The sequence below is a fragment of the Pteropus alecto genome, unplaced genomic scaffold (assembly GCF_000325575.1).
Source record: "Pteropus alecto unplaced genomic scaffold, ASM32557v1 scaffold105, whole genome shotgun sequence".
In the NCBI taxonomy this organism is placed as follows: Eukaryota; Metazoa; Chordata; class Mammalia; order Chiroptera; family Pteropodidae; genus Pteropus; species Pteropus alecto.
This window is the reverse complement of record NW_006436294.1, coordinates 6,128,225-6,147,023: the sequence shown is the minus strand read 5'-3', so window position 1 is coordinate 6,147,023 and position 18,799 is coordinate 6,128,225. Positions and strand designations below refer to the sequence as shown.

At 58.9% G+C, this 18,799-nt stretch overlaps 1 protein-coding gene and 1 pseudogene across 1 annotated transcript in view; one reads left to right on the top strand and one right to left on the bottom strand.

The window, feature by feature from the left end:
- Nucleotides 1-8,684: 8,684 nt before the first annotated feature.
- LOC112480577 lies at nt 8,685-8,803 on the top strand (annotated as a pseudogene).
- A 229-nt stretch (nt 8,804-9,032) lies between these two features.
- The window catches only part of DENND3 (DENN domain containing 3), a gene marked incomplete at its 5' end in the record, with an annotated part of 35,354 nt that continues 25,587 nt past the window's right edge, over nt 9,033-18,799 (bottom strand). The window contains 7 exons of the mRNA XM_025047591.1: nt 9,033-10,664; nt 10,839-10,976; nt 11,284-11,402; nt 14,253-14,386; nt 15,550-15,710; nt 17,911-18,050; nt 18,231-18,338. Of these exons, the coding sequence (XP_024903359.1) occupies nt 10,464-10,664; nt 10,839-10,976; nt 11,284-11,402; nt 14,253-14,386; nt 15,550-15,710; nt 17,911-18,050; nt 18,231-18,338 (1,001 nt within the window). The remainder of the gene's footprint in view (nt 10,665-10,838; nt 10,977-11,283; nt 11,403-14,252; nt 14,387-15,549; nt 15,711-17,910; nt 18,051-18,230; nt 18,339-18,799) is intronic.

Below are 18,799 nucleotides of genomic sequence, written 5' to 3'. Positions count from 1 at the left end.
TTTATTATTTTTTTTTTAGCATCTCTCCTCAGAGAGGTTGATGCGTTGTGCCCAGGGCACCCTGTTCCCGGCAGCGGTGGTGGCCGCACACCAAAGATGGGAGGGCCAGGGCTTGGGGCTGCTGGTGGGTGGAAAAGGGTGGCTTGCAGGGGCCACTGCGGGCACCCTCCACGGCGTCTCGTGCCCGCAGTCTCCTGGGCGAGGTCCTGGAGGCTCTCGCTGCACTTTGATGTCTTTCGACCACCTGCCGGGCCATCCCTGAGGGCGGGGCTCTGGGCGGGGCCCCTCCCAAGGCCTGCGGCCAGGCCGGACACTGCTGAACTCTTGCGACCTCGTCACCCGCTCACCCCGCTGGACGCTGGAATCGGGCCAGAGGCACGGTGACGGGGGTGTCTGTCTGCGCCGGAAGGTCCTCCGCCAGACGACGCGGCTCGGTGGCCCTGGTTCCGCGGGAAGAGCCGTCCCCAAACGCCGCAGCTACTGGCCATGGTTTTCAGACCGCACTGTGCAGCGAGCGGCTCCCGTTGCTCCTTCGGAGCGGTCAGTCTCAGGAGGGGGAGGCCTCCCCGCGAACCGGATAAAGTAGACACTTACACACTTCGCTGCCTCAAGCCGATTTTTTTTAAAAAGTACTTTAAAATGCATGAGAATCATGCTGCAATATGATCATTCTAAAGCAAATATATATATATATATATATTTCAAGATGAAACTAAGCAGTTTTGAAATAAATTACTTGAATTTTCTGGATATTTAAAGGAATGACTGTGTTTAATGTACTCGACCGGCCTCTGGTCTTGCCGTGTCTCGGCCGCTGGTGGCACTTTGTGGCTTGTGTTTTGGGTGCCTGTCCACGTCAGATGCACTCCGAGGCCAGGCACCCTCCCTCCGAAGGCCAGCTGCAAGACACGAGCGTTTTCTGTGCGTTAAACATTGGGAACGGCCTGTGACTCTTGTGCATGGACGGGAAGTGGCCCTCCTACTACTGAGAGCACCCACAGCAGTCCCGAGAGCCCGCCACCCAGCCGGCCCTGGGCGTCCACTCCCCCTCTCGTCACGAGGGGCCCCAGGTGGGTCACTTGGATGCAGTTTGAAGCTCGGTGGTTTTAAGATCGCAGGTTCTAAGGACCACGTGGGGTGTCCAGGTGGCAGACTGTCAGCCGGTTTATCCTGTTCCTCCAGGGGCCTCCTGACAGGAAACAGGGAGACAGCAGGAGGGGGGCCATGGGTTGGGTGAAAGGGGGCCCAGATCAAGGTCTGAAATGAGCCAAACACACCTGCCCTCCACAGCCGGCTCAGGCCAAGGCAGGGGCTCAGGGCCCGGATTCTGGGAAGCAAGAGGAGCTTGTGGCGGGACCACCTCCCAACGAGGGCATTTAACCGTTGAGATCCGACCTTAAACTTGACCATGATCTGAAATAACGACATCAAAGGACATTTGGTGGGGGTCACTGTTGGGGGGACAGCAGCTGTGAGGATCGAGGTGGCAGGTCGGTGGGGGGGCCGGTGGCTCGCCCCTCGGCGCACAAGCCAGCGCTCGTGCTCGGCAGGGTTTAAATACGTGGAAGCCTTTCGGATGTTTGCGACCAAAGTCTGTCTGACTGGGTCAGGCGCAGGGGAAGGAGGTGCCTGGGCCCCTCGCACCTCAGCCCCGTCCTTACCAGGAGATTGTTTCGGGATTGCACGAACTTGAAACTCAGAGTGTTGTCACCTTGTGTCTTAAGCCAAGAGGCAGGGCTGCTGTATGCAGTGTGATTGCAGACTGGTTTAGGTGTGTGTGTTCCGACACTGTACCTCAGACGTGGGAACGTACTTCCTCTGTGGCCTGGTCACTTGAAGGCTCTCTGGTGCCCTGGCTGAGGGGGACGGGCAGGACGAGCCCCACAAGCATCCACTGGGTAGGAGGGCCGGGTGGCTGATGCTGGGACAGCCTGGAGGCGGCCTGGCAGAGGCCCTGGGGTCTGTGGACACCGGTCTGAGCAGGGGACTTGGGAGCACGTTTGCAGGAACATGACTGGTTGCTGTCTGTAAATGGGCTCATTACTAAAATCGGGCAATGTCAGTCTGATTTGCTTCTTCTAAAACTCAGCTAAGAATATTTTAAAGACGTGTCCCGATCACGTGGCAGAAGCCTGCACCGTGCGGAGCGTGCGAGGCAGGAGGGGCGGAGGCCACTGGCGGCGTTAGGCCCCCCGCCTCTGCGCCCTCCTCCCTGCCGTCAGCTCCTGGCGCCGGGGAGCTCCCGGTGCCTGGGGCGCAGGCTCCCAGCCCGGCGTTTCCAGCCACTGTCCACTGCCTCCGGTAGCCCCTGCGAGGGCCAGTGGCTCCACAGTCATCAGGTGTGTTTCTGAAAGGCACCAGTGCGTGGGGAAGTCAGCGTCTGACCCCAGAACCCCAAGGTGCAGGGCGCCATGGGAACGGGGAGCTTTCGGGGGCTTGAGCGGAAGGGCAGCGGGCCTCTAGCCGGGCTGCGCGTGTGGCATGTTGGGAAGATGCTCCGCAGGTCCCTCTGTCCCTCCTGTGGCTGACGGCGGCACCTGTCCCAGACCGCATGCGCTCAACACGCCACACCATGCCAGGCGTGAGCCAGCTTTGGAAAAACATGACTTTTCTTGAACTCTGGCCTCTGTCTACCTGTAGCCAGTGATGCTGAGCCCAGTTGCAGCTGTGGTGGGTCCTCCTGGGCCAGTCGCCCCTGGGCAGACGGGCCTACCGGTCTCACGTTACCTCTGTCGGCGGCTGCTCGAGACGCACCGGCTTCCTGCCTGCTCCCCAGCTCAGAGGGCTGCTGCTGTCGGGGCACTGGTGTCAAGCCAGCGGGGCTGGGGACACGGAGCAGCTTTGGGGCCCAGACGAAAACTGTTCTCATTACCTCCTGTGGGAAGCCGGCTACCGCCTCCCCGGCCCGAACCCCCATCTTCCCACACGGTGGGCTCCGCTGGGACCTCCTGAGAGCCCCGCGCCCGCCCGCCCCTCCCGCGGCGCCCCCTGGCCCTGCCAGGCTCCAGGGCCACGTCTCCACGTGCCGCAGACCGAGACTCTTGGTGGCAGAATGACTCGTCACCAGAGAAAGTCCCTGGGCGTCTCGGAACAAGCTATTTAGTTCCATTGCGAACTGGCCACAGGACAACTTTTATCAGCTTACTAAGTTGGGGCTCTGTCAGCTCTTGCTGATTCTAGCAACGATATCAGTGTGTGTTGAACACGCACCATTTTACGAGGAAAAGAGGTTATAAAGAAGAGAATCACCGCACGTTAATTTTCCACCAGGTGGGCGCAGCAGCTCGGCGTGTGCCTGTCCCAGCGCGGAGCCCTTGGGTCTTGTCCCTTCCAGGTGGACGCGCGCTGTCACCTCCCCACTGTGCACAGGGTTGTTGCGTGACGCCTCCTGCATGGCCGACCTGGATGTGGACCAGGCCCCTGCGAGCTTCCCTCTGTTGTTGCTCTGCGGCTGAACCCTAATAAATCTTCCTACAAGGTGACCACGTGGGTGTGTCTGTGTCCTTTCCCCCAGCCCCTCCCTCTGCCCTCCCGGGTCCTGGGTGGGTCTGAGGAGGGGCAGGCAGACCACACCTACACCTGGGTGATAACCAAGTCAGTGGGTGGGGGTGGGCCCAGTGTGCACTCAGTGTCCCCAGAGGCTCCCTCAGCTCTCAAACGGGGGGTGGGGCCTTGTCTCTGCCCACCCCACATGGCTCAGCCTGAGTCAGCTGGGGATGACGCCCGCCCACCCAGCTCACTGGCTGAGCCGGCACCATCATCGGCCACGTCAGGTCGTGGGCCAGGTGTGGCCACAGGTCTGACAGCCCTTCCTGGTGGGTGGACGGTAGGGTCCTCCACCTGTGGAGAGCATGTGGGTGAGGGGGGTGCCTCAGAACCCAGGCGCTGGTTACCTCCAGCGAGCACACTGGCCAAACTGCCACTGGTGTCGGGGCATGGGCGCCCTGGAACCTGGCGTGCTGGAAGTGACCATGACACCCTCCCCGGACCCCCATGTGGCAGATGAGGTAATGAAGGGGGTGGGGATTTGCCCAGGGTCACACAGCCGGTGAGATCTGGACTCAGCACAGGTGGATTCGTTCAAAGGTCGCTGACCCCCAGTGGGACTGGGGGTGCTGAATCAGGGTGCTGAGGGGCCACAGAACTGGGAAGGAGAGTGGTGGTGGTATTGAGGTCACCCTAGAAGCCCAGGATCCAGCCCAAGCCAGGAGCTGGAGGCCAGAGCACCGACCACACCCCCTCCCCAGCCTGGGCCCCCAGGGCTTGTGACCTAGCACCCCACAGGTGGGACTCACTGCACCTCCCTGCATGGGACCAGGGGTTCCACGCGTCCCTCCGGCTGCTGCGGTGCAGGGTGCAGACACTTAAGGGTGCAGACGGCTGCTCTGGACGGTGCAGGGCGGGAAGCCAAGCCGGCAGCCTGCCTCCCCCCCTCCCACCGCTCACACCGGTGTGCAGCGCCCCCTGCCGTCCGTCCAGATGGAGCCCCCACGAGGACAGTGCCTGCTCTAGCCCAGGTGGTCCTTCCTCCCCTCGAGGCGCCCCCGCCCTCCCCCCTCCACCACCAGGATGCACTGCACGCCTTTGCCAGGTGGCCCTCTTGGGGCTAGGGGCAGTAGGTAACCAAAAATCAGTGTCCCGGTCCAAACACCTTGACATCTGTCCCCACATAGGCTAAGGCAGAAAGTTTCTTAAAACTTGGACCACGCTACATAGTTTATAACCTACATTTTTTGTTCAGCAAAACATTTGATCATCCCTATTTGCTGATGTGCATCTTACTACGTTCCTGTAAAAGTATGAACAGATGGGATTTTTTATTGTTGTTTTTATTTGAAAATAAACATCTATTTTGTCTATATCATTCTAAAATTGCAACACTAACTCGTCTTTCTGGGTAAGACACTTTAGGGTTTTCCCAGGAAGAGTGGGAGGCCTCCAGTAGGACATATGTAGACAGGAAAATTTGTTGGTGAAGAGAATCGAATTCTTGAGAAATCTCATGTTTGGCTATTAGCCAAGACTCCTTGGCTTTAATTATAAGACTTTTATTCGACGTCCGTCTTCTACGTCGTTACGTTACTGGGTTTTTCCAACAGTGTGGAGACGAGACTGGAATTTGTAGATCGAGAAACTGGGCTCTGAGAGGTGCCAGAAGTTCTATTCCGGATCCTTAGAAATGGTAGAAACACACGTTCCGAGGTGAGAGCGGGGATCCCCCCGGGACTCAGTGGGGCCCTGGCAGGGCGGGGGGCTTGGGGCCGCTGGGACAGACGCAAGGGACACCAGACTCAGCTGCGTCCACACAGCACGAGCGAGTCGAGTCGAGGTTTGGCGTCTCCCCTCAGCTCACGCGTCAGGACAAACCACGGTTTGCTTCTCCTTTCCGACTTCGACTTTGTTGTGCTTTACCCGCGAGCTCCAGTGAGGTCTAATTTACACGCAGTGGAGCCGAGGAATGTTAAGCGGTCAGTGGCGATCGGCGTGTTCGCCGTGTGACCACGACGGCGATCGCGATCCGGGAGCAGGTGCTGGAGAAGTGGACGCGGGTAGTTACGACGCAGCCTCCGTCCCAGGCACAGGCCCGGGGGAAGCACGTTCGCACACGGACTGCTGCACGCGTGTCCGTGGCCGAGCACTGCCGCCCCGCAGCGTCTGTGCCCCTGTGCAGTCGGTCACTCCCTCCTCCCCCCTCAGGTGACAGTCACCGCGTTGCCTTTTGTCACTACAGCCGCCGCCTTGAGCTCCGTGTACGCGGAACCAGTGTCGTCCTGTGTGATCCGCAGGAATCTTTCGATGGTCCGCATCACCGCAGCTACCGCCACTTCCCTTGGTGTCGACGGGCGTCCCGTGACATGAGCGCGCTGGTCCGTCCCCCCGACCGTGGCGGGCGTTTGGACTGTTCCTCGTTTCCGGTCGCGAACAGAAGGGCTGTGAACATTTGAGGACGAGACTTTGTGGAGACGCGTGTTTTCCTTTCTCTCGGATGTAAAGCCCAAGAGGCCTTGCTGAGTCATACGGCGTGTTCGCTTTTAACGTCATAAAAACCTTTCCCAGTGGGGCTCTCCCGTTTCGCCCCCCCACAGGTGATGGAGGATCGAGGTGCTCCAGCCCCTGCCGGCGTACCTGCGACCAGCCGCCGGTCCCCACGGTGTCGAGGTGTCTCGTGCTGGGGTGACGTGCGACCAGCCGCCGGTCCCACGGTGTCGAGGTGTCTCGTGCTGGGGTGACGTGTGATACCTGGGCCGTTAGCCGTGTTTCTGCGTGTTTGCCGTCCGTTTGTCTTCACTGAAACATCTAACCTAAGTTCTGTCTTGTTTCTTAGTTCGTTTTTCTTACTGAATGTTAAGGATACGATTCCTTTATCTGATGTATAGTTTGTGAATATTTTCTCCCAGTCTTTGAGACATGTCTGCCTCGTTTCCGATTTTAGTGAAGGAATTCGTCTTTCACCACGGAGTGTAATGTGGCATTTGTATAACTGTCCTTTATCAAGTTGAGGCAGTTTCTTTTTATTCCTACTTCGCTGGGAGTTTTTATCATGGATGGATGTTGAATTATGTCAGATGCTCTTCTGACTCTATTGAGATGTACTTGTGATTTCTCGTTTTGAGCTTTTAAAGATGGTGAATTATGTCACTTGGTCTTGATTATTTTTTTTATTTATTATTATTTACACCTACAGCACCTGGTCTTCCTAGGTGGTCTCCTATCCAAGTACTAACCAGGTCCGACCCCGCTTAGCTTCCGGGATCAGACATCGGGCTTGTTCAGGGTGGCGTGGCCGCAGACCGTGGACCGTGGCTCCACTGGGGCGCGAACCCAGGGCCTTCTGCGTGTAAAGCAGACGTGCTCACCGCTACACTGTGGAACCACGTCCTGGTCTTGAATGTTTAACCAACCTCACATTCTCGGGATGACTGCCACCTGGTCGTAAGGTATTATCCTTTTTACGTATTGCTGGATTTGATTTGGTCTGTTTTTTGTGTGTGTTGCTGTATCTTGTCGGGTTTTGGTAGCAAGGTGATGTCGGTCTCATAAAATGAGATAAGAAACGTTCATTCTTATGTGTTTGGAAAACTTCATCATGAATTCTTTATGTCAGGTTTGCGTCATGTGAAGAATTTATATCTGAATTTCTTTGTTATAAACAAGGCCACTCGGGTTCTGTTTCTCTCGGAATGAGCTTCAGGTGTTCGCGTCTTTCAGATTTTTCCATTCAGTCTAAGTCGTCAGATTTGTTGGCATCAAATTAAAAATATTCCCTCGTCATCATTTGCAACAGCTGTAGGCTCCGTGGTGACTCCGCACACAGTGACATGCGCAGGTATCGGTGTGCAGATCTGTGGGGTTTGACGTGGTGTACACTCACCTGAGTAACAAGTAGTTGGGCCTCCCCCCCATGCATGTCTGTAAATGTGTCTCCTAAGACACTGTCATCGGGCTTAGGGCCCACTCTAATCCAGGATGATCTCGTGATCTTTAACTTAATTACATCTGTAAAGATCCTTTTTCTGAATAAATTCACATTCTCAGGTTTCCGGGGTTAGGACGGGGCCACTGTCCAGCCCTCTGCAGCAGCTGTCACATGTCTACTTGCTCTTCCTTAATGTCCCCACAGGAGCCTGGCCCAGTGAGCAGCCCGGGATCGACTGTCCTCAGCCTCTCCTGGGCCCGGCAGTGGGGCACCGTTCTCAGTTTCTAAACCAGCCCTGCAGGAAAGAAGTGTCTCTGGGTCACGTGGGTTGGGTCACGTGGCCAGGGCCCCAGGCTACCTCCGTTTCAAGGCACAGAAAGCCAGAGCTTCCCAGAGTCCTGTGCGCCCCCAAGGTCACACTGCCACTGCAGCGTGTCCCAGAGAAACCAGCTCTCGAGTGTCCCTGAGCGCTGCCTCAGCCCCTGGGGACCCCCTGGCGTCACCCCGAGGCGGCGGGGGCCAGGGGCGACTCCGCCTGGCCCTTCATCTCACTAAGGAATCTCCTGGAAATGGACGAAAGCCATGCGCTTTTAATTCCAAGGTCACGGTCACACCCAGTCTCGGGTGTCATTTGAGATCAGCTGGTGTGTTCACACCTTCCGAGAACACATCAGAAGACGTTGCCATGTGATCCTCGCAGCTCCCCCCACCTCAGCACCCCCCACCGCTGTCGTGGGGGGGCAGACCTTTCAGCAGTGGGCGGGGCCATGCCCCCCGCCCCCGTCCCCCGCTGCCCGGGAACGAGCTTTCTCATTGTCTCAAACAGGCTGCAGAGCTGAAATTACACCAAAGCAGACTGGCCTCTCGGTCAAGGTAAACTTTCTTTTGTGCCAGTTTAAGTCAGGTCCCTAAGGCCGAGGCAGGGAGGGCACCATCGCCCCGCTCATGCAGCCAGCCTGCGGGGCCGTACCGTGACATTGCTCACCGTGGGGCCTCCTCAGTGCAGCGGGGACACTGGAGGCACACGGGCGCCCTGTCCGCGTCAGCAGACCCCACTGACAGAGGAGAGGGCCCGTTCACACACGCAGACCCTGCACCCGGCTGCGGCCCCTTCAGGCCCGTTGACCACCGTTCACTCCTTTTGCTTTTATGTAAATGACCGTGGCCTAAAAGCCCCTGCCTTTCTGCACCAGCTGCACTTTTCAGTGAAATCGCTGCCAAGGAAAGGCTTGGAAGTTATCACCCAGAGTAAAGGAGCAAAAAGTCTGTCTACGGCCACGTCACCCTGAACGAGCCCGATCCCGCCTGATCTCGGAAGCTCAGCGGGGTCGGGCCTGGTTAGTCCTTGGATGGGAGACCACCTAGGAAGACCAGGTGCTGCAGGCATAAAAAAATAAAAAAATAAGGGATCGTAAGAGGACAAGGTCCTTGCAATCTGTGAGGTCAACCAAGGGTGACCTTGTCTTAAAAAACAAAAACAAAAAAAAACAAAAGTCTGCATTAAAATCACTTGATGGCTGGTTAGGATGAATTGAGAGCAAATCCAAGTGGTCCTGTAATCTAAAAATCTCCTGCCAGCTAATGTTGGATAAAGTAAGGACATTGCACACTGGTGTTTAGTAAACAACAGTTTATTATCGACAAGGTGAAAATACCTGGTTACATGTGGCATTAAATAATTTCTGACAGACTTTTACTGGAATTTTTCATGTGTTTACAAAAGCAGAACTCAACCTTCTGCCCTTCGCTGCTGGCCAAGCCATCCTTCTAGAAGTTGGGAACACACCCTCTCGGTAAGCAGACTTGGGGGGACTGGGCTGCCTGGCTGTTCCCTGCGCCCCTAAACATCGGTCAGTGGTCTGACCTTTCTAAATGGATCCTGTAGATCAAGTCAGAGGCCCGCAGACGCTTCCGACACAGAGCCCTGTTCTGGAGGCCCGAGCAGCACCCCGATGAGTGTGGCCTGGTGCAGACACTGTCCAGGTCCCGAAAGCCCAGGGCCAAGGGCTCGGCAGCCCCTGTGACTGGACTCGTGCTGGGCCCACAGGGGACGGGCCCCGGGCCCACACGCGAGCAGCAAGCAGATGCTCCCTCCGTGCCCAGCGACCGTGGCGAAAGGCTCCTTGCTGGACGTTTAGGGAGTGAAACCTCAATACTATAGTAAGAATGTGCAAAGTGTCTTTTTTGCAAACACTTATTTATAGCTAATAAGATCACTTTTTGTTAAATTATAAAGCACCATCTGCAGATACATACACAGCACACACGAGAGGCCAGCGGAATGAAATGTACATCGGTATCTAGTGAGAGGTGATCACGTGGCAGCAACTTCACTGGGGGACGGTTACACAGGCCAGTGCAGAGGGGACCTTTTGGTCTGATCTTTGGTAGAAAAAAGTCTCTCTAGGTTTCTTCGTTAAAAAAATTCTGCATTAGTTAAAAAGAAAAAACAGCTTGCCTCAGCTGCCCCAGACCCTCCTGTCCAGGCAGCCTTGTTACAGTGTGGTCCCCTCCCTGGGTAGGCCTCAGTCACCTGCCCTGATGGGGAACAGCAAGGGCAGGTTCAAAAAGGTCACTTAAAAAATACCCGTTCTCGTAAGCTTTGCTGGAAACAGGAAATCAACATAAGGCTGTAGGGCTATAAACCTGGTGTTTAGTACGTGTCTGCTGAATGAATGAATGAATGAATGAATGAAGTAGAGGAAAGGCAGCATGAGACGTGAAGTCTGCAGGTCAGGTATGATTTTGCTTAACTGCTTCCAGCTGACTCCAGTGCTGGCCCAGGTTGTGGATTCTGAAACTTTCTAGATTAATTTACAGTGTAACTTCACAGAGGTTATCACAAAGGTGATTCACTCACCTGCCTGAGACGCACCCCAGTCCCCCACGCTGTTGGTACAGTTTAATCAGGAAAGTCCAGGAGAGACAAAGCCTGCCCGCCAGCCCCGCCGCCCGGCCGTCTGGAGCCTGCCTGCGCTGGGAGAGCCCCGGGCAGCGGGCTCGCCGGCCTCGCTCAGAGCACGGCCCCGATCGCCACCGACCGAGTTTACTCGACTTTCCAGATGGCGATCTTTCCTTCCTCCCGGCCGGACCCGCTCAGCACGTATCTGTCCTCGGCGGAGCACAGGGTCTTCACGGTGTCGCTGTGGGCCACCAGCTCCTTCTCCACCGTCCTCCGCTCAGCATCGATCACGTAGATTTTCCCTTTGGATTTTCCCTGCGACAGCCCAGTGCCGCCCACCCAGATCTGCCGAGAGAGACGGGGGCACTGGCACACACGGGTCTGCCCGGGAGAGGAGACCGCTCGTGTGCGTGGTGGTGCCCCCCACCCCCGCCGTGTTCCAGGTGGCAGGATTCGCCCCCAAACCACACACGCCTGCCCCAGTTTGCGGGGCTGCCCCGGGCTGCAGGCCCTGCTCACCTGCTTCTTCACCCTGATCATGCAGCTGACCTCGGAGCAGTCCTGCAGGCGCAGCCGCTGAGGGGGCCGGGCCAGGTTCCCCAGGCCCCAGATGAAGACGTCGTCATATCCCGCACACGCCGCCCACAGCTGCCCCTGCTGAGACAGAAGTCACGAGGTGGGGGGCGGCAGACACGCCGCAGGTGCCTTGGGAGGACCCGGGAGCGTGTGGGGGGCGGCAGACACGTCGCGGGCGCCTTGGGAGGACCCAGGAGCATGTAGGGGTGGCAGACACGTCGCGGGCGCCTTGGGAGGACCCAGGAGCATGTGGGGGGCGGCAGACACGTCGCGGGCGCCTCGGGAGGACCCGGGAGCGTGTGGGGGGTGGCAGACACGTCGCGGGCGCCTCGGGAGGACCCAGGAGCATGTGGGGGTGGCAGCCCCGGGCCACAGGCATCCTGGGTACCTCGGGGAGGAGCTGGAAGCCCAGGAAGGCGGTGCTTCTCTCCTGGAAGGTCTCGTCTAGCTTCAGCTCTTGGCAGAGCACACCACTCGTTGTCACAACCACAATGCTGGCACCTGTGCCTGCGGAGGGCCAGAGCTAGGGTGAGGGGCAGGCCAAGTAAGCGCAGAGCCAAAGGACACAAGAACTGGGCAAGCGGTCGTGTGGCGGGGGACACTGGTCCCACAGGCTCAGGCCGCCCCCGGCGTGTGGGGCCAGCTCCAGTCCGGGTGAGGCACCTCCACAGTACTGCCCACAGGGACATCGTGAGCAGTAGCCATTTCACCGGTGGGGAAACCGCTGGCACCCAGCGCCCTCGCTGAGGGTCTGCGAAACGTGGCGACGACGCAGCCCCTTTCGGGGTCTCCCTGCCAGGGGTTCTACATCTGGATGCTCGCACGTGCAGCCGTCCGCGGCTGCAGAGCGAAGGGTCACGGGGCCGGCCTCCGTCCACGCTCGTTACCCGCTCACAGAAAGTGTGTTCTGCACACTGAGTGTGCACATCGTGCGTGCTGCAGGTCACGGGAACCGGCCGCGCTGGGGGGTAAGTCGGGCGTGTGGGGGGCGGAGTGGGGGTGGCTGCAGGACCGTCCTCTGTGCATTTTATTGCACGTACCCTGCCCCCGCGTGAAGCCACTGTGCCAGCGTCGTGGCCACAGGAAGACAGCCTTGTGCTTGGGGCGTGCCATCGGCTGTAGAGGGAACACCAGCCTGGGAAGTGAGGCGCCCCCCACACCGCGTGCTGCTCCAGCTTCCCGTTCAGTGAGTCAGCTCAGGGCCCCCCAGCACTCGGCCTTGACAGAGAAGTGACCCCTCTGCCCTTGGCTGCCCTGAGGATGTGGCAGCTCAGCTGGGTTTTTGGTCACAGAAGGCCAGAGCCGGCCACCAGCCCTCCCCTCACCTCCTAGGCCCGGCCAGATGCGGGGTCTCCTGAGCATCCTCCAGGAGCCTCCGTCCAGGCCGTCAGCCACCTGGACCAACTAGTAAGGCCCCGTCAGGTGCCGCTACCCCGGACACCCACAGGGTCCCCTGGCCCGACAGCCCCTCCTTGGTGCTGGCCTGCGCTGCACCACAGGACCTGCTGGCAAGGGCGCCGGACACTCGCGCCGTGACTCTGCCTGTGCGAACACATGAGGGTGTGACAGGCGTGGGCAGGACTGACCACTGTCCCCTGCTGTCCCCTACGTGTGCCCGGCACACATGGGGAGGGTTCCGGGGGCCCCCGCCTGCCAGCCAGGAGGCAGAGATGGGTCTGGGAGGCTTGGTCCGGAGGCGGCTCCGTGGGGACAGCCCTCCCTGCCGCCCTGCTGCTGTCCCCTCCCTCTGAGCCAGCTCAGCGTACTGGGGGCCGCGCCAGCCCGTCAGGGCCCCTCCTGGGGTGACTGTCCCTGGCCTCTCACGCCTCCCAGTCCCTGAGCTCACGTGGGGGCGGGGGGGTGGCATTTCACTTCCCAGGTGACACACGGACACAGAGCTGACGGACCTGCCACAGGGACCCACTGTCCGGGACCGAGCCTGGGTTTGACCCTGAATGCACACGAAGACTGAACTCAGGGGTGCCAGCCGCCTCTCAGACGCAGGCCTCTGACCGCAGGTACTCAAGCAACATCTGTTTGAATGGCACGAGGTTCACCTCACAGTTGTAAAAAACACTGCATTTGACAGCAGCCGCACGAGGGGCAGAAGGAGGCGAACGGAATTCACGTCACCCTGTGAGCGCCGAGGGCAGAAACAGCCCTCAGAGCAGCCGCCACCACGCCACACAGAAAAAGAGCTAAAAGGCCAACAAAGAAAACTAAACAGAAAAGATACTCGGTCCGAAAGGAGAGGCAGACAGACGAGAGCAGGCGAAGCGGGGCCACGGCCGAGCGCGGCCACGGCGGCGGCAGCCAGAGCTCGCGGTGACGGGCAGGGACCCCAAAGAGTCAGGGCGATGTGCCAACAGCCAGTGGACACGGAGAACACGCTCAGCGTTCTTCGCCATCAGGGACATGCGGTCACACCACAAGGAGCCGCCACCTCATGCGCACTCGGGCGGTGACGACGAGAACCAGGTTCTGGTGAGGCTGCGGGGCCGGGGAGCGTGAAATGCCGCAGCTCTGGAGGACAGCGAGCTTCCCAGGTGGTCAGCGTGGCCCACCACGTCTGCCCGCAGGAGAAGTGGCCACCAGGCCGTGGTCTCGGACACGCTCCTGGGGCTCGGAGCGTCACAGACGGATTCGAAACACTGCGCTGACTGAACGGGGCCGGCAGAAAGGACACCCGCGTGGGGCCTGTTTATAGAACGTTCCGGAACAGGCAGCGCAGGCCCCCGTGACAGAAGTCAGCAGTGTTCCCTTTGGGTAGATGACAGTGCCCTGCATCTTCACTGCTGGGTGACGATGGGGCGTGTGCTTGTCAGACCACAGCAAACTGGACATGTTTCGTGCCTTCTGCCCTGCGTAAAGTATGCTTCAATTGAACAACGTGGTGGCACCTGTTGCTGTGTGTCTAGCGCCCGCCAGGGGAGGACAGAGAGCCTCTGTGTCCTCGAGGCTCAGAAATGCAGAACAACAGGCAGCGTCTGGACCTCCCGTCACACTCCTGGCGAAGCCGCCCACTGAGTGGGCCGGCCACCAGCAGAGGTGACAGCAGCCAGCGGGGGCGGGCACGCAGCCCGGGCCTGGCGGGCTCGCCCTCGCTGCTCGCCAGTGCCAGCGCGACCTCCTGGGGGCGTCGAGGCTGCGTTCGCACTGCGAGCAGCAGGCGTCCCGTTCGCTGTGGGACCCCAGGGGAGGTGTGGGGAGCCTGGGGGAGCAGTGGGCTCAGGAGGGGCCAGAGCTTTAAAAGACAGCGAATTTTTACACTGGAGACGCGTAAAGCAGAGGCAGCCCGTCCTGTTCTCTCTCCCTGGAAAAGGGGGCTGGCTCCCATTTTGACGACAGGGGACTTACAGCACCACAGGCGTCCGCCGTGCAGTCTGAGGGACGAGAGCCCTCCACTCGGCAGCTGGAACCGGCGGGTCACCCGCAGCGTGCTCACGTCCCATGCCAGCACGGTCCCGTCCACGCTGCAGGAGTACACCTGGCTGGAGGTAGAAACAGTTTATTGGGTCCTTGAAAACACTGTGTACATTTTAACTCAAAAACGAACAAAGTTGCCATTAAAGCTTCTGCGACAGTATCAATGTAGCAAGAATAAGTTTTAAGTGGAAACACATCCGCTGCAGCGGGAAAGGCAGGTCTGTCTCTCGTCGCCGTCGGCTGCCCTGCACACGTTAGCTAGAATCTAACCTCCTCGCGGGGCCGGACGGGGTACACGCGCGCCCCAAGCTCAGGCTGAATAACCAGCACAGGTGTCGCGTTGGTGACTGGCAGCTGCAGGGTGGACTTAGACCTGTGCAGTGCACTGCCCCTTACCTTCTGACGGTTACCTCTGTGTGTCCACCTGGACTGGGCCTGAGGACAGATGGCCCCTCTGAAACCAAGCTAGGGAGCCAGGGGGAGGGTGGCGCAGAGGAGAGCAGCAGAAAAGCTTCAGTTGTGGCCACCTGCACCAAGCACGCCTCATACACTCGCTGAGCTGCTGCTTCCTCCACAGAGGGAAGCGGGGACCCCGCCTGGTTTTCACGTCTGCCCCGGCACCTGCTGAGTGCCAGGTCCTGCACGAAGCACGGGGCACACAGCAGAGAGCAGAGTGGACGTGGGTGCCCGCCCGGGGAGCTGACAGTCTTGATGCGGCAGAGACAGCACATCGGCAAGGTAAATGCACCTGGGGGGGCTGCACTGTCCCCGGAAAAAGAGCTGCCAGAGTCCCGACCCCCTGGGCCCCAGAGGGCGACCTTGGGTGGAGAGACACTGTCACAGAAGTATCCACGTTCAATGACGTCAGCAGGGGTGGACTCTGATCCTGGACAGCTGGCACCCCCGGAGGAGGGGAGCCCTGGACAGAGACGGGGGCACAGGCAGCGTGCCACGTGAAGACGGGGCACTGGCGGAGGGGTCTGCACGCCAAGGACCGCGGCCAGACCACCAGAAGCCACGGAAGGCCGAGTGCCAGCTGCCACTGACCACCCTAGTGATGCCTGGACCTGGTCCTACAGGACAGCTGTGCTGCTCCGTGCCGGAGACCAGACGAGACAGGAGGGCCCCCGACTCCGCGTTCCCGGCCACCCGCTGCTGCAATCTGCAGCCCCCTCCAGGAATCTGCCCTGCCCAAGTCCCCATGGCCCCCTCCCGCAGAGCCCAGCACCTGGGTGCCTCCGTCCTGTCCGGCACCACCAAGTCTGTGACGCTGGCGCGGTGGTCAGTGAGTTGCTTGTTGCAGGACATGCTGTGGATGTTGATGATGTAGATGACGGAGTCCTCCGAGCCGACCCACACCTGGCTCTGCTCCACCGCCACCATGCAGGTCTGCAGGCACCGAGAGGACCAGACAGAGCCCGTCGGTGCTCACCCTCGGCGTCCCCGGCCCACCACCCACGTCCGCGAACTCGGGGCCTCCACTCCAAGGGGACAACAGTCAGGCTCCCGCGAGCCTCTGGTCACGTTTCGTCAACCAGTCAACACGCAACCTTGCTTTCTGCGTGCTTCTGCTCAGAGTATTTCACATAACCTGTCGATTCACTAACGTTGAACTTGAGACCGACAGCACGAGAAACCAAGGCTGGACAAAGCCGACCCGACGTGTGTTTTCCCTGAGGCTCGGCCCGGGCGTCCCGCTGCGCGTAAGGAGCGTGGGCCAGCTCCGTGCCGGCCGGCCAAACGCAGACCGCTGGTGGAAAGCGTGGACATGGGACACCCAACCGCAGCGCCGAGGCCGGGAAAGGGCGCGCGTCTGCACTGGAGCTGGAAGGGTCACCGCGTCCACCTGGCTGGGGACATGCATGCTGGGGAGCTCACTTTCCCGCTCTGTGCCCGTGCGTGCCTGGGAAACCATGAGGGCCCAGAGCGTTTTGGGGTTACGGATTTTACCGAGTAATGTGCAGATGCGGGATCTGCACACTTTTTTTTCGCCAGGCTCAGCGCGGCCAGTCCGAGCCGCCAGTTCGCGCGGCCAGGCCGCCAGCGCCCCGAGGTCAGCGGCCCAGGGTCACGTGTAGACTTGAAAGTGGAAATTACGGATGAAACACTGCAGAGTTATGAGAGCCACGTGAACGTGTGAGCACAGCCCCGCCTCCTGCCCGTCCTGGCCGGGCCCCCCGCGTCCCCGAGCACGCTGCCCCGACCGTCCTTCCCTCGGTTCCCGAGCGGTCGCCCAGACGGCTAGTGGGCACCTTCGTTTTGGTTTCGTGATTGCCTTTCCCGTCTTCACCCGTGATGAGTGCAGCATTTTACCGGTAACCGAAACGTCTCACGTTTCAAATACAAAAGCACCTTCCAAAGAGTAGACGTCTCATCGCTCCTTATCTAAGTCAGAAGAAGGACCTTACGCAAATCGAGTTTTAATTTTACCAATAAAGTTACAAAAAGGTGCTAACTTGCTAATTTCAGAATTAACCACTTTCAAAAGCCTTTTGGAGGCATCTACCTGAGAATCGAGATAACTTTAATCAAATATCTTTATTAGCCCAAAAGTATCAAACTCCTTTGAACTTTAAATTTCATAGGAGGCAGGATTTTCTTGAGATAATTATCCCACTTTTTTTCCTGTTGAATGGTACAAAATACCCCTGAAACTAGTAGGAAGATATTTTCAGGTAACAGGGATAACTCACAGCTTTGGCTTAATTGGGGGCAGACTTCTGATTTTATTTTAACTAGGATTTTAAAAGTTATCCTATGCAAAAGTCTCTGAAATACTTGTAACTAAAAATCAACAAAAAAATTTTAGAAGAATGATTTCCTTAATTTTTCTTTGCTTTATTTGATCTAAAGCATTATTAGACTTTTATAAATATTTGGATTTCATGTATCTTGGGTCCCGTTACTTTATCAGAAGCTCATTGTTTGCTATAGGAGGAAATAATTTAGCAACTTCCTGGTATCCGGCTAAAATGTACGGTCTGCCATTCAGCCATTTAAGAATGATCTGCATCATCTCAGCAACGTGTCCTTCAACTCACGGTACGGGTTTCAGTTTTGAAAGCACACACGGCCACAGATCGTCACCTGTCGTCACTGATGGGCCACAGACAGCAAAACTGACACCTAATCCTTTGATCTGTTCACTTCGCTAGAATGTTCTTTTCATGTCAAACATGAAACGAAAAAGTTTCCCATCACAAGAGAAGGGTGTGAGGGTGACCCTTAGAGGCTCCCTGGGGACAGTGGCCTCCTACGCCCTCCGAAGCCCCTGAGGAGTACGGTGGGGTCGTAACAGGTGCCCTGGAGTCACCAAGTTAGAAGGTGGCCAGAAGTCTGGAGAGTCCCAGGAGTGGGTCCCTTCAAGGCCCTGGCCCCTGTGGGTGCCTCGTCAGAGAACAGAACGTAAGAAATGCTCAAAGGCAGGTGCGAGGCCTTGCGGAGCCTCCGGAAGCGGCGCTGAGGGCTGGATGTCTGTGTATTGGGGGTCGCTACAGGCGTCAACCTAACCGGCCTGATTCCGAAGTGGGCCGTGGGCCGTGGCCCCGCACGGGGTGACCGTCCGCCCTCCGCGGCTCTGCGGACTCACCAGCGTGGCCGCGCCCACTTTGAAGCGCTGCTCGTGAACCGTCCAGGACGAGGCGTCGAACACGACCACCCGGCCTTCGCTCAGGGCGCACCACAGCTTGGGGTGCGCGTCTCGGACCTTCTCCGCCGGGTCGAGGTGCCCTGGGCAGAGAAGCAGTGCAGACCGGGTCTCAGAAAACCAGCGCCGGCGGCACGCGGGCCGGGGCTGCCCGGGCACCTGCCGAGCAGACCGCTCCGGTCGGCCGGGGCTGACGGTGAGCGGTCTGGACCCGTTGGACTGCTCGCGCCCCGGCGGCAGCCGGCGAGGAGAAGCCCCCGTACCTGGCGTGTACAGCAAGACGTCCACGGCGCCCGGGGAGGTCTCGCCCGCGGAAGGGTTGATTCTGTGCTTCAGCGTTTCCGCCGTGGTCTTGGGGATGGCCAAGGGCACTGAAATGTGGACACGGTGTCCGTTCGCGGAGCTCGAGGACGCCGACGTCACTCAGCAGCCTCGCACACTCCGCTCGCTCTAGAGCGTCAGTTTGGGGTGAAACTTCGTAGTTTGTGGGGGGGGGGCGCTCTGCGAGCAGACGTGAAAGCCACACGTCCTTCCTCGCGCTGTCTGTCACTGGCGAGGGTGAGCATTTGTCAAGTGACCTGCACACTTGTTTCGACACAGCTCTCACCCGAGTGAGCCTCGCCACCTGACCTCTGTCCACACGCAGCGTCACGCGGCAGCTGCCAACGGGGGACCTAAAACACGCCTCGACGACTTAGCGTTCCCAAGACGGAGCCGAGGGCGTGGACCGGCCCGTGAGCACGGCTTCCGAACCGCGGCCGCGAGCGTTCCGGGCCACAGCTGGGCTGTCCCATGTGCTGTAGGAGGCTTAGCACCCCGCCTCCCCCAGGAG